Genomic DNA, 15086 nt, shown 5'->3' with positions numbered 1-15086 from the left:
CCCCATCCAGCGAAATCCTCCCGGTGTAATTAACTCAGCCTTTAGCCCTCTTTACAACCGCTGCGCCCAGGGCAACCACAACAAAGCTGGGCAGCCAGAGCCAGCCACTCCTCGCAAGCATCTTCTGTCTCACATGCTTTTTAATCTTTCTCCTCCGGTGCTTCCTAGATCCAAGATTCACTTTAGAGGCGCACAGCGGTCACGCGCACGCACGCACGCGCGCGTACACACACACACACACACACACACACACACACTTGTCTACATCGGTAAACAACAAACACCAAACAACTCCCTCTCCTCTAACTCCTACCCCACTAACTCCCGCCCTACTAACTCTCATCCTGCTTTCTCCCTCCAGATTGAGCCCAGGACCCCTAGACTCTCAATGGTGGTCTACACTGTCTGCAGCGCACCGAGGGACTATGCTCCGAGTTCAGCTGCTCATATCTTGTACTAGACAAAAATGAATATTGACAAAAAGGGCTCTGCATCTGCACGAGAAAGAAAGTACCACTTAACAACAACAACAACAACAACAACAACAAAAATCCTAGCCTGGCGGTGGTGCAGTTGGCGGAGCTTGCTGCTCTAGGTTGTAGTGGCAGAGTTCGGGACCTAGTAATCCGCCGGCAGAGGAAGGGGGCCGCGGAATTAAAACGAACAAAAGCTAGAGCGCCATGCCAAACATCCCCAACGCGACCCAGTTAGGCAGGAGCCAAGAGGAGTGGTGGGGAAATAAACGAGAAGTAAGTTGAAAATAAAAAGATCTGAGTCTGTACCGTACTTTCCCTGTGGCTTTCTGCAGTTTTCCTGTCTGCGCTCTCCCTGTCCTCTTCCACCTCTCTTCCTTCCCCCTCCAATCACGCGTGTTCTCTCTCTCTCTCTCTCTCTCTCTCTCTCTCTCTCTCTCTCTCTCTCTCTCTCTCTCTCCCTCTCTCTCCCTCTCCTGTCGCTCTCCCTCCTTCCCTCCCTTCCCCCTTTCCCCCTCCCTCATCCCCCCTCCCTCCCCTCTTCCTCTCCCTCCCGCGTCGTCCCCCTGGAGAAGCAGGCTTGCTGATTTGCTCCGGTCCTCTCCGCTCCAGCCTCCCCTTCCCCAGCCCCCCCCCCCCCCCCCGGGGCCGTCCGACCGCACTCGCTGCATATCAGAGGCTCCGCGCTGCGCGCTCCTCCTCGCTCCAGCTCCCCACTCTCGGGATGTGTCTCCGCCGTAGGACGGGCTATGGCCACCACGACTTCCGGGTTCCGTCATTTCGTTCTCCCGCCGCCGACCCGCGCCGCCAAACTGAGGCTCTACTATAAGCCCGGCTGCAGCCAACCTGCCAACACCTACTGACACTCACTCATCTCCCAGAGAGAGAAAGAGAGCGCGAGAGAGCGAGCGCGAGTGAGAGCGAGCGAGAAAGAGAGAGAGGGAAAGACAAAATACCTACCAGAGAGGGGGGGAGGAAGTCCAATTTTTGCAAACTATTCATTTTTTTCTTGGTTTTCTCCTTGCTTTCTTTGAACAATACTTTAAAAAGAGAGGATCATATTAGAGCTATTTTGGGGGCAAAGCTAAAAGAGGGGGGAGGGGGGAGGAAGAATTCAAGAAGCAGAAACCCCTCGCGGAGTTTTACTGGAAGAAAAAAAAAACGGGTCTGAAAGATTGCTCCTCTTCATCATCATCAACCATCATTCATTCACTACCTTGACATTCCGGGCTTTGATTGACAGCTGGAGTGGCAAAAAGCCATGAAACTCGACAGTTCGGTTACATGTGGGCTGCTGACTGGCCGCTCGTAACCTTCAGTTCGGGGGCTTGACAATTTTTTTTCTTTTTCTTTTCTTTCTTTTCTTTTTTTTTTTCAACTAAGAGGAAAAGAAGAGAAAGAGGAGTAAAGGAGGACCGAAGAGGAGGAGGAGGGGAGGGGGAGGAGGGGGAGGAGGAGGAAGATCAGGAGGAGGAGGAAGAAGAGGAAAAAAGAGAAAAAGAAGAAATATCACTGAAAAAAATTCTTCGTTTTCTTGACTGGGCTTTCCCCACCCCCCAAAAAATAACATTGGAAAATTGGGAGAAGTCTCCTTGGTTTGGAAAAAAAGGACTCTTCAACCTAGCTCACTTTCTTATCCGGACTGGGATATTAAATATACGACACATCCAGGAGTTTATTGGAGCGCAGACTGATGGCGCAAAGGGTAGGTTTAAATCTCCAACACTTACCTAGATATAAATCCTCTCCTACAGGGCCCTGCCCCATGCCTTCTCTCCCTTTGAGCTGGCTGCTGCTGGTTGCTTGATGATGATGGCGGCCAGTATTTTAAAAAATAGTAACAAAATTATTCACCGGCTTCTTTCCCCCCTGTGCCTCTGCGTGTGTGAGAGTGTGTGTGCGTGCGTGTGTGCGTGTCTGGCCGCGCGTGTCCCAGCGCTGAGCGAGCGGGCGGGCGGCGAGAGCGTGTGAGTGGTGTGTGTGTGTGTGTGTGTGTGTGTGTGTGTGTGTGTGTGTGTGTGTGTGTGTGTGTACTTGTGTGCAATTGTTACACGCTTTCGCCTCGCTCCAGCTTTTACCCCGGCAGCGTGATTCCCCGGGTTCTCTGCGGGCGGCGAGAGCGTGTGAGTGGTGTGTGTGTGTGTGTGTGTGTGTGTGTGTGTGTGTGTGTGTACTTGTGTGCAATTGTTACACGCTTTCGCCTCGCTCCAGCTTTTACCCCGGCAGCGTGATTCCCCGGGTTCTCCTGCCGCCGCCGCTGCGCCTCTTTCGCCGCTACTCGCGCGGCTCCGGGCGGGCGCGGGCTGCGTAGGAGCCGCCGGCGTGGGGCCGCGCTGCCTAGACTAGCCCCGGCTGCTTGTTTTGTCTCTGAAATTGACAAGGACGCAGGGAATCCGCTGCTAAATAATGTTTCTGGTAACTTTCACGTTATTCCTCCCCACCCTCAGCTCCTAGCCCCCGGGGAGGCACCGACCCTAGTCTTCCCTTGTCCTTGCCGTTCTCGGCCTGATTATTAGCGTTTTTCTTCTCTTTATTTTGTTTCATTTCGCCCTTTGATTTATTGGATCTCCTGGAGGAGGCGAAGGGGGGTAAGGGGTGGGATCCGGGGCTTCCTTCTCTTGCTAACTCCACTTCTCCCTGGGTTGGCTCGCTGGGGTTCTGCAGCCTCCAGCGGGAGCGGGGCCTCCCTGTGCCCCCCCACCCCCCACCCGGCGTCCCCGGCCTCTCCGCCTGATCTGCCTTCCCTGAATGCTGCTCTCGGCTCAGACTTTAATTTTAAAATTTACGACATCCTCTCCCAACTTTCAAATCTGTTTTTTCTCCTGGTTTGGTTTGTAGTGTGTTTAACTTGTGTCCGGTACTTTTCTTTTTTTCTGACTTTGTTTTTATTCTCTCTCTCTCTCTCTCTCTCTCTCTCTCTCTCTCTCTCTCTCTCATCCGTCTTTACACCCCCTATCTCTATTCCATCCCCACTCCTCTGTACCCTCTTTTCTTTGCTCCGGGTTCCTTTGCTTTCCTGCCTCTGCCCCCCTGGGTTCTCTCTTACTCTGTGCCACCGCCCCCTCCTCTTGCCCGGGCTCTGACAGTACGATGAGCTGCCCCATTACGGCGGGATGGACGGAGTAGGGGTTCCCGCTTCCATGTACGGAGACCCTCACGCGCCGCGGCCGATCCCCCCGGTTCACCACCTAAACCACGGGCCGCCGCTCCACGCCACGCAGCACTACGGCGCGCACGCCCCGCACCCCAATGTCATGCCAGCCAGCATGGGATCTGCTGTCAACGACGCCTTGAAAAGAGACAAGGACGCAATCTATGGGTAAACCGACCCCCGGACCCAGCTTACTGTGTGTGAGTGTGTGTGAGTGCGTGTGCTTGTCTCTGGTGGTGATGGTGGTGGTGGAGGTGGTGGTGATTGTGGTGGTGTTAGGGTGGACCAGGGAGGCTAAGTGGGGACTTAATTCTGCATGAGGAGACAGACTGCTTGCAGTAGAGAAAGACAAGGGAGAGAGCCTGATCTTGAGTCAAAGACCAGAAAAATAGAACCTTCTCTGCTCCCTTGGTTCGGCCTCTCCAGACCCCACGGTCCAATGTAAGAACTGAGTCTTTAAATCTTGCCGGCCGGGCCTTCTCCCCAAGGACACGAATCCTGGCCAAAAGGCACAGGGCTGGTTGTCTCGGGCTGCCTAACACAGGCCTTGATTAAGAGGAAAGTTTTCTGCAGCCGAGAAAAAACTTCCAGTTGCCCTTTCTTTCTTCTTTTCTCTCACTCTTTCTTCTTTCCTTTCTTTCTTTCTTTCTTTCTTTTTCTCCCTCCCCTCCCCTTTCTGCTTCCTACTGAGGGCCTGGGAGTCACTAAACGCAGCTTGAGCTGGAATCAGGGCAGCTTCTGTCGGCCAGGAAGTCCTAATCACTCACTTCTTAATTCTCTGTAAATAAAGGGGGCAGACCTTGAAGTGCAGCGGGGTGGAAGAGACTGCCGCTTACACACACAGCCGTTCTTGGGAGTCAGGGAAATGGCTGGAAATTATTTTATATTCGGAGAGATTAGGGAGGGGTGGGCAAGCACGGTCCAAGCGAGTACTAGCCCGGCTCTTCCGGCTGAGGGTAGGTGGGGAAGGCGGCGGGATGCCGAGGGGAGGGGACAGTGGGTAAACAGCAACTGAGCCTAAAGCCTGAGGCCTCAAGCATCCCGAGGTGTAGCTAAGCCGCCCGGAGGAACACAAAGGGCGTACGCGCCCGGCACTCACACTTCTAAGTTTTGAAACGCGGTTTATTTATTCTTGTGAGCTGCAACGCTGAGAGAAATGTGGTCTTTCGATGGAAGCTCTTTCTTGTTTAACATTCTTATTATTTTGGCCCTACTACCGGAGCTTTACTGGAAGCAGAACAAACAAGTTTATAAAGCAAAGGGTGGAGAGATGAGACCTTCTTAAAATCGTGAAAAGTCTCTCTCGTGTGGATGTTGGTGAAGCCCTCCGCCGGGTCTGAACCGCCCGTTAGATCAATTCAGAATGGGAGTGGGGGGCGGGAGGGCACCAAATAGCGCTCCCTGCCCTGGTTTGTGTGGCAGGCGTCTCTGGAGTGGGGTCTGGATCTACTCCGAGCTCTAAATTGCCTGGCCTTCTTGCGTATTTCATTACTTCCCAACTGAGTATATGTTTACTTGGCGGGCTAAAGTGGCCGGGGGCTTCTCCGAACTGATCTGAAAAGACCTGTGAACCCAGGGAAAAGGCCAGGCTGTTTCCTTTCTGTTTGTGGCCCAGGCTCGGCTGATTGAGGGTGTAGTGTGTTGCGTGCCTGTTGTATTAAAGAAGGAATGCAAACCCTCCAAACTTGTTGATTACAGTTCTTGCTCCTTCCCCTCTGCACCCCATCTCCGTGCGTGTGTCTCTGCGTGGCGCTGCCCGTTAGGCACCCGTTGTTTCCTCTGTTAGCTCTGGTTTTTGAGAAGTGCGAGCTGGCGACCTGCACTCCCCGGGAACCCGGAGTGGCCGGCGGAGACGTCTGTTCCTCTGACTCCTTCAACGAGGACATCGCGGTCTTCGCCAAGCAGGTCCAACCTTCTTGACCCGCTCACCCCCCACCCCACAGAAGCCCTCCACTCCCCCACCCCCTTCCTCCGAGTTTGACTTGAAAGAGGAGGAAAAGGCAAGACACCCGATCTGTTTCTCTGGCCCACTCGGCACTCTGCGCCTCCTCCCCACCCCTCAGCCTGGAGGCGAATTGGAAAGGGAGATAAATATGGGTGTTTGTTTTTCCCCCCAGCCAGGAATACAGGGGCTCGACCCTCGAATTAAAGTTGACCTGCTCCTAATCTGGGGCTTGGCCTTTTCCCCGCCTGCAGCTACTTGAACAAGAATTGGGGAGAGGGGCTGGGAGGGACCTGGGAGTGCCCGGGAGCAAAGGAAACAAGGCGCCTGGCAGTGAGGTCTGCACAGGCACCGAGGTGCTGGAGATGGGGGGACCCAGCCTCTGACCCGGCTGCAGAAGCGGGTACTGAGGATCTACGAGCCGCCTTGCCTACCCTGCTACAACTGAAGTAGAGTATGGCTCTCCCCACCAGATCAGGACCTGAAGGCCCTGCTGTTTCTCCAGCGACCCAACTCACTTAAGACACCAATCTGTTTCTTGAATTTTACCAAAGCCCCTGTCCTCTCTTCTGCCCCTGCCCTTCCAGAGAACCGGGTCCCACAACCCAGAGTAGTGGCCGATAGGGTTTTTCTGTTTTTAAATGGGCTGAAGATTCATTCTGACTTTCCCTGCTTCCTATAGGTTCGCGCCGAAAAGCCTCTTTTTTCCTCAAACCCAGAGCTGGATAATTTGGTAAGGCTCAATGTTTCTTGCTTGTCTCCAGCCTCGGGGCCCCGTCCCAAACTCAGAGTCACCCACTTGCTCCTGGAGCTCCATGGAGTTTCGGCAGAGCCCTCCTAGGAAAACACAGGGGAAGAGACTTATTTAGAGCCCCTACGTGGAAGGCGAGCCAGGGGCGGTATGGGCCTTAGGGGCTAAGAAGCCCACCGAGGCAGCCGCAGGCGCCGCGGCGCAGAGCCGAGTAGGGATGCTTCCCAGGTCTTGGCCTCGAGAGTAAGCGGCAAGAAGGGAGTGATTTCCTCTACAGGCCGGGGGAGGCATTGGAGCCCCAGGCCGCTGCCCTGAAGGAAGTAACTGCTCCGGCAGTGGCAGCGAAAGGCGGGCTAGGACTGGGTTGGGGGTGAGGGGCTATCCTGCGCAGGCCACTTTTAGGTGCAATTCTTTTGCTAATTTGCAGGATTTCAATATTAAAAGTACTTAAATCCCCTTTCAAAGGCCCAGCCTCTCCATTCATCTGGAGTATTTCCTTCTTCTGAGAGGAGGTTTGCTCTGAGTCTGCAGTTCTAAAAAGGCTTTTCTGTCCAAAGAAATAGCTCTCTTCTCTTCTCTTCTCTTCTCTTCTCTTCTCTTCTCTTCTCTTCTCTTCTCTTCTCTTCTCTTCTCTTCTCTTCTCTTCTCTCTTATTTTTCTTCTATTATCTCTCCTTCCTCCTCCTTCCCCTCCTCCTCCCCCCTCCTCCTCCTCCTCCAATTTGACCTGAGGTGGAGGGTAGGAGGAGACTGTAAAAGAGGAATGGGGTGGAGTAAGACCTGGTGGGAGAATGCAAGCTGTACCAACACCACACTGTGAGGACTGGGTGGGGTGGGGGTGGGGTGGGGGAATTCATACTAAGGCTGCCTGTATACTAATTCCCACTACTGTAGCCAATGAGGCAGAGATGATCAGTAATAATTTGGTTTTCTTATTTCTTGGTGTGTGAATTTTGCCCGGCCACCTGCTGGTTTCTTCTTTCTTTGCCCAATTTCCTCAGCACACTGACCTTCACACACACACACACACACACACACACACACACACAACTTGCATGTGTTAGAACCCTAACTCTATCCTATTAAATTTCCCTTTCAGATGATACAAGCAATTCAAGTACTAAGGTTTCATCTTCTGGAGTTAGAAAAGGTAAGCAGGAAACAACAGTCCGAATTTTGATTCTCTCAACCAGATGATTGGAGATGCTACAAGCCTCCAGACTGAGGGATTACACATCTGGAGATGTTGATCACGTTTTTATTTCCCTCCTTTATAGACTTCTTAACCCAGGGGCTCAGAGGATATGGGAATCAGGGCAGCTCTGACTTTTAAAGCCCCCACCCCCAGGCGCTCAGGATTATTTGAAGTACAGCAAGAGCCATTTGTGTTGCTGGACACAATGTCTACTTGTGTCTCTATTAGCTTAGCTTATCGTGGACCCAGTGCTCTTGCTAGGTGCAAGCAGAGAGAAGAGTCCTCTCTGGGGTGTCTTTGCCTTGATACATAGATCAATCATTTCCCCAGGAAACATACACAACAGAATCACAAATGTCCCTAATTCTAGTGTTTAAATGCTTCTGAGTTACCAAATCACACTTTCATCTCTGCTTCCCCAGTCTGAACTCAGTTACTTCCAGTTCAGTTTCTTTCTTTCTTGTAACTTGTTGCTCTGGGGAGTCTCTGGAGGATAATATCTATTGCCACAATTGCCCTATTGTTTCCTTGCCTTCAACTCTTACACCCCTTAATTAGAGTTATTTTGGAAGACATCACATTGTTGCTCTCTACAAATGTAACCTTGCAACCTGATATTCTTCCCCTTTAAAAAATGAAACCTATAAAGACAACCTGAGCTGAGCCCTCGCCATGACCCTCCTCCTAGGTCCACGAACTATGTGATAACTTCTGCCACCGGTACATTAGCTGTTTGAAGGGAAAAATGCCCATTGACCTCGTGATTGATGAGAGAGATGGAAGCTCCAAGTCAGATCATGAAGAACTTTCAGGCTCCTCCACAAATCTCGCCGACCACGTAAGTCTGCAGAGCCCGTGGAGTTCTCTGAAGGCCACTGGGCAAAGCATTTTTTTTTAAATCGTTTAGTTGCTTTTGGAGTTATCTCTCCCTTTCTCACTATAAGTGTCATGGCCTTTCTTTTGATTTCCCCTTTCTTGGACCCTGTTCTTATTTATGGTGAGAGTCTAAGAACCAGGGAGTTGATAGAATAATTTGTGCTCTTCATGTGTGAAGTTGCCTGAACCTGGTGGCTTGGGAGTTAGTAAATTCTCTTTTGGCATGACGGTCTCAGTCTTTTCTGGGTTCTTTCTGTGTGTAATCAAGGCATAGCAAGAGGTAGCAAGAGACAAGACAGTTATCTGGAAAGGAAGGAATGGAGAGAGAGAGAGAGAGAGAGAGAGAGAGAGAGAGAGAGAGAAGCAACTGAGAAAAGGGGGTGCCTATTTCTTTCCTAGAGAAGACAACCCTGAGAATTCCTGGCAATTTTGTCTTGCATTGACAATAAAAGGAGTGAATGAACACATTACAAGTCTCAGGACTTTTTGCTCATAGAAACTTATTGTCAGAATATGGTCTTATTGCCAAGTGCCTGAAGCATCTCTATAATAAAAGACAGCAACCTTGATGAACCAATTTTTTACACTGTATTACAAGAGCTGAAGGGAATGAAGGCTGAGTTACCGTAGGTTAGTGTTTGAGCTTTAACACTTTAACAGTTGGTGGCTGAGGATGGAGAGTGTGGAAGATACCCGTGGATGTCAAGCCAGGAAAGGAGATTTCTATTCTCTGTTCTTATTCTTATTTTGGAACTGATCTACTGAATCTGATGGGGTGGAGGGAAGCATATGTAGTGATACTCGAAATCTGTAGAAGAAGCAAAGAGAAGAAAGATTGCAGCTGGCAGGGATGAAGGGGAAGGCAAGGGTGCTGAGGTTAAAGAGTGGGTGTGAATAGCACTGTATTTTGGGGAACTCAAGCCGGGAAGTGGGGGACAGGGTATCTATGCATTCATTTGAACTCACAACCTAAACGACATAGGCCAGTGTCTGGGTAATTTCATGGCTTAAATATTAATTTAACACCCCAATAGAAGTTAAACAGGCATTGAGGTTTGAAGGCAGTTTGCATTACCCTCCCTCAAATTCCTGGGTCTGAAGAGGAATGAAATGCGCTACCTGAGGAATAATAGCTTTTCTGTGAGTTCTCTTTTTCCTCTACTAAAAGTTTTGAAAAGAAGCAGCCATTGATTTTAAAGACTAACCTTTGTACTACACAAGATAGCAGCCTAAAAGTTCAAGATAGTGAAAGAAAGATAGGATGCCCAGTCCTGTAATGAAATGAATGGGCTGCTCAAAGCCCCTCTACCCGTCCTGATCCTTACCTGTTTCCAAAGCAATGGAGGAAATGGTCTCCGAGCAGCCTTGTACCTTGTATGTATTAAGTGAATTCAAAAAGGTGTGGTAGCTATTGGCATTTTCTTTGCTTCTCTGTGTCTCAACAGTGTGTGCCCTTGTGGTCCAAGTGACATGTTAGCTTCATAAGTATTGCTTTATTTTTGTCCTTTACTTATTCCCCTCGCTGTCTGTTTCTGAGCTGTATGCATTTGCACTGTGGGAGTGGAGATGAAGAGGGTTGGATTTACATAGTTTGCAGCACGAGGGGTCCCTAGTTCTTCCTACTTCGGAAGCTTATCTGGTGTTATTTTGTGTGGTCGTGACTACTTGGTTTTCGACAACAGTTTCTTGACAATGCTTTTTCTGGTGGATGTATGGAGTCAGGTTGTGCTGATGTTTACGTAGAAGAAATAAGATACTCCAGTCGGTTTAGAGTTTTGGCTGAAATTCAGTGCCAATTTGTGAAGATATCGTAATATTTAAATACAGACTCAAATAGAAGGTGGTACCTAAGAGAATAGCGCCTGAATAATTTAACAATTGTCATCTTTGGATAAAAGAGTCAACTGTAGCATTTGTTGCTACCCTTTCAAGCCCCCAATCAAGTAAATATGACAACTGATTTATTTTGAATCCATGAGGGCTTGCCACCTCATTGGGCGTCATAATTTAAAGCCTTTTATTTCCTAGAGATCTGAACTATAGCATTTTTGCTTTAACCCCCTGCTATTTGTTTTGAAACGAAGCAATAATTTGTTCCACCAGCATACGGGGTGGGAAATGGAGAGGTCTGCCCCATGCTTGTGTTTCTTGCGGGACAAGAGAGAAAGCCTTGAAGGCTCTACAGTGTTTAGGTACCACACGCATATTGACCGAATCTGTGGCTAGGCCACCCCCTCCTACCCCACAAAGGGCACCCACCTAAAGCTTTTCACCCTTTCCTACAAACTTGTCATCCCTCAACCCCTCAGTCACAAGAGGAAGAAGAGACCAGAGAACCCCTACCTGAAAGGGATGTGAGGGGGCATTTTCAGCATATAAATGTGTCCAATTTGAGTCATCAGGTTTATTTTTTTTCATTTGCTTTGATATGCATATTTAATGCCTTGCCCCAGGCTGGAGCTCATTTGCTGCGTGCTGGCGCAGGGGTGATGATCAGCCACTTCAGACGGACCCAGACAGCGTGTTGTTTTCTCTGTTTTATCTGTTGGCCCACTATTCTGATCTACTGAGCTACCTCGTGGTTTTATTTGCACATGAAATGCCGTGAGCAGTTCAACTTATTGGCTATGAATAATGACAGCTAAAAAAGAAGTGTAGGTTCATTTATTGTGTGCCAAGGTTTCTCTTGTGGAGGTGACAGTTTGTGACAGCTGTTTGACACCCCAAAAACACATACACCTCTATCCTTATTAAGTGGTATCAAGCTACATTGTGTGTGTGTGTGTGTGTGTGTGTGTGTGTGTGTGTGTGTGTGTGTGTGTAAGAAGAGCAGGCAAGAAGAAAGAGGGAAAGAAAAATATGTAAGACTAACTTTGTAGTTCCGTGCACTGAAAAGCAATGAAAGACCTATCAAGGGCAAGATATTAAGCGCCAATATAGTTTTCTGTTCTTCTATTAAAATACTTGAAAATATAAATGAATGAAGGTTGTTAAACGCATAAGTATCTTCAAAGCTAGTGTTCTCAGCAGACTTTTAAGAATGGCTTTTATGTACTGTTATCGGGTAAGCTGTGCTAATTCCACATTCTGTAATGTCACATAAGGGTTCCGATACAACATAGATGCATTAAAAAAAGACCCATAATGGTCTTGCATTCCGTGTTTTACGTTCTGTGAGGATACTGGGTTTGTTCATTTATTATTAACAAACATGATGTGCATAATGATGAGGGGAAGTTTGGAACCAAAGAGAAAATAAAATGTGCAACTTTGGCTGCCAGGCTGTGTTAACTAAATTCTTGAGGGATGCTTATTGTTTAACATTAGGATGTATTTTTATACTCCTGTTATGGCATAAGAATAGTAGTTGCAGGTAGCCAATGGCTTGATAGTGTTCTTTGCAATCCTGTTGAGGGAAAAAGAGATAATAATCAAAGGAAACTCAACTGTGTTTTCCAGCTGCAGCTTATGCTAAGTTTCCCAGACAACCAAATTTATCATGTTTTAAAACACACATGTCAGGAAAGCATTTTTTTAAGTTTCAACTTGGAAACTGTCGTAAAATAATTATGTTTTTCCTAGACTGTTGACGTACTGAAAAAAATAGGTAATATTCTATTTTTATATATTTATATAATTTGAAATCAACTTTTCAGATCTAGTACAGACAAATAAGTGTCAGCATAAAATTTATACACAAAGATATTATATGTCTTTATATCAGGTTTATATGGCCAAAATATGCTTGTTTGAAATATATTCTCCTAGCTACACTTGTTGGTAATGCATGTGGTTATATGGCTATGGTATTCTTGCAAATAGTACGAAACAGCTATATTTTATTTTCTTTGAAAGAATTAAGTAAAAAAATATAGTTATATGGATTAATATGAATTGTCAGGTATCTCAAAATTGATTGGTTCTGATAACATCATAATCAAATGACACTTTATTTCCATTTCTGTGCTGACGTTTAAATGAACATAAGCTGCTATTATTTTGCATATCTGAATATGTCAAGTATATTTACGTCGATACAGTTTTTTAAAAAATGGGTTAGGTTAGAGGAGAGAATTACCAGGATCTCTCTTTTGACAGAAAATAGTCAAGAGCTAGAATAGAGATTTCATTATCACCTAAAAAAATAGAAGCGATGCCAGTGAGGATAGGATTGAGTTTGAGTGCTTGGTCTATTGAAGATGGAAGAATAGCGAGATTTGATATTCCGTGAGCGATTTCTTTTGTCTCTTCATTTCCCACACTGAAGTGTGACGCTAGGTGTTATGCTGTGCTAGGTCCAAAGCCTCTGTGATTCAGTTTCAGAAAGTTTTACTTTGGAGCTCAGTGTTCCATCTTAAAGACCCTGATGGATGACAGGGCTTTCTGTTCATTGTTGCTGCTGATGTTTCTGCTTGTTGGAAGCCTCCTTGCTTATTTTTTATCAAGAACATTTATGTCATTTCAATTAATTAAGTTGTGCAGTTGGAGTATGTCTGCAGCGTTACTGGGGTGACACAGAACCTGGGCATGCTTAGCAGCCACATAGACACACAGGATGCTCTGAGAAGACTTGGTGTTGTTTGACGTCATTGTGTTGTTGCTGACGTACTAATTGGTCTATGAGATCTCTCGGCACACTTAAAAATCATAGAAAGCACCTTACACCACACATTATAGTAACAAATGTGTTTCTGTCTTCTTTGGGAGTCCACCACTCATAGAGTGATCATTTTCAAAAGATTCTGCCCTTGTATGAGACATGGGTATGCGTTAATTCCCAAAGATTGAGTCAATGGTATAGATGCTGAGGCAAAATCTCCAGTTTTATTTACATTTTAAAAAGACTCGACTCCAAAAAGCACACACTGGTGTCCTGAGTTCTTGGTCAACGTCACGACTGAAAAATTGAAATTCCAACATTTATCCCAGCCGTATTACGAACATTTTTAATTTGTGGGCTTGGATGCTGCAGGATTAAGAGTGCTTTCATCTTCTTTAAGAATAGTTTTGTCTGCACTGTTAATTAGAAGTTAAAACATCATAAAACCATAAGAAATAAGTAACTTAATATTAACTGAAAGTTTTGACACAAATAGACCTTTCTTTTGTTGTTTAAATGTGTCTAGACAGATTAGTTTGTGTACCTCTTCAGCTAATGAACATGTCTCTGAATGTGTTTTCTGTTACTGTGTAGCTATGACCACATATCTTGAGTTACTTTACTGTGCCTTTATGCTCCCTATATACTTCTCTGCTTGATGTTATTTAGTTATATGGGTTCCAGGAAAAAAATCTGTTGGCTATTTTTAAAGTACTTTTCAAAATAGAAGTAAGTGGACATGACCTTGGGAATTATCTTGTGTGACTTCATAATTTTAAAGAGATAAAGCACAGAGTCCAAAAGTCACTCTCAGTCACATGACCTGTTAGAGGCAGCCCCAAGTCTTGATTCTGTCCTTCTGTCTTCTCCCCTGTCTCACATTCAGGCAATAGCTTTTCATATGGAGCCTAAAAACAATGAGCTCAGATCATTTTTGTCAAGTCTTGAATGCAATAGTGGCTCCTTGTGTCCTCCTTCAAGCCTAAGACATTTTACTTTTATGGTTTTATTTAGAAGCTCTTGTGTATTTTACCCCAGTGACCCCACTGATGAACTGTGCTGTGGGGGTTGGGGGGATACTCTGTCATAGGAAACACTAGCAATTGGCCAGGACTTATTAAGTATTGTCCTATAGGCAGGACACTCACAGAAGTGCTGTTCTGGTCTGAAGTGTAATTGCAGCCTACCTACAACCTCAACAAAAGCAGTGCACAGAGGAGTTTCTTCTTGTGCCCAGAGACTCTTGTCCTCTCTTCTCTTTTCTAGATTTAGCAAAAATTCAATGATGGTGCTAAATCAATTTTTTTTTTAACTTTCAAGGGAGAAAACACTGGCAGGATTGTGTTTTCTAGGGAAAGCCCTGTGCAAATGAGAAGCCAAGGAGAGCAGCCGAGCGCTCTCCTGTGGCCCTGCTACTACAAGCTCTGCCCATATTGTCTCTTGCTTTTATATTAATTACAACTTGCATTATCAGCTGTGAGTCTGTGGCCCAGCAAATAGAAAAAACTGCCCCTGGAGACGGAGCTTCTTGTATCTATTTCCCATCTCCTATTGTGCACAACCCGGTATTCAGTGCTTTTCTCCTGGTAACGCTGCTCTTTAACGCAATTATATAGAGAACAAGGGGAGTACCTTCTTTGACTCCCAATTATTAAAGCCGCTGGGAATAGAAACATGTTCTCTCCTTGCCCTGGGGTGTCTTCATGGTATTTTTGGCTGGAGAACAGGACATATATTGTGGAATGTGTACACTTGAGTTCTCTTCTACACTGATGCATGCAGACAGCAATTCTCCTTTATTTTTCTACATACGTCATGTGTTTTCATATACTTTTGTATGCCACGTTGGTTCAGGATTCACTCAACTTCTGCTTATAATTTGGCAAAGAGCCAGGTGGTTATTCTTGAAGGAAACTTGGAAACTGTCTAGGAGGGGGAAAAAAGGAAGCTGTGATCTACACAAATATTTCAATCTAAGAAAAACCCAGTATTTGTGGGTAAAGCTTTCTGTTGTCTGTGTAGGTTGTGGGTTGTTTTTGTTTTTTTTTTCTTTTAATGACCAAGGATATTTGTTTGTTTGTTTGTTTGTTTATATTGCC

General features: G+C 46.6%; 1 protein-coding gene across 28 annotated transcripts in view; it reads left to right on the top strand.

Moving 5' to 3' along the window:
* Meis2 (Meis homeobox 2) overlaps positions 1-15086 on the top strand; it is a 206274-nt gene that overhangs the window by 558 nt on the left and 190630 nt on the right. For 10 of the 28 annotated variants that reach the window (NM_001346047.1, XM_030248221.1, XM_030248220.1 and 7 more), the window contains exons 2-7: positions 362-749; positions 3560-3792; positions 5388-5529; positions 6249-6299; positions 7416-7466; positions 8200-8349. In NM_001346047.1, coding sequence (NP_001332976.1) covers positions 681-749; positions 3560-3792; positions 5388-5529; positions 6249-6299; positions 7416-7466; positions 8200-8349 — 696 coding nt within the window. In that variant the 5' untranslated portion in view covers positions 362-680. Of the gene's footprint in view, positions 1-361; positions 750-908; positions 2179-2360; positions 2889-3559; positions 3793-3829; positions 4581-5322; positions 5530-6248; positions 6300-7050; positions 7133-7415; positions 7467-8199; positions 8350-15086 lie in introns of those variants that run through there. The other 18 variants (NM_001346041.1, NM_001159570.2, NM_001346038.1 and 15 more) reach the window with 8 other exon arrangements.

Source organism: Mus musculus, chromosome 2 (genome assembly GCF_000001635.26).
Source record: "Mus musculus strain C57BL/6J chromosome 2, GRCm38.p6 C57BL/6J".
In the NCBI taxonomy this organism is placed as follows: domain Eukaryota; kingdom Metazoa; phylum Chordata; class Mammalia; order Rodentia; family Muridae; genus Mus; species Mus musculus.
This window is presented reverse-complemented; position numbering and strand designations above follow the sequence as displayed.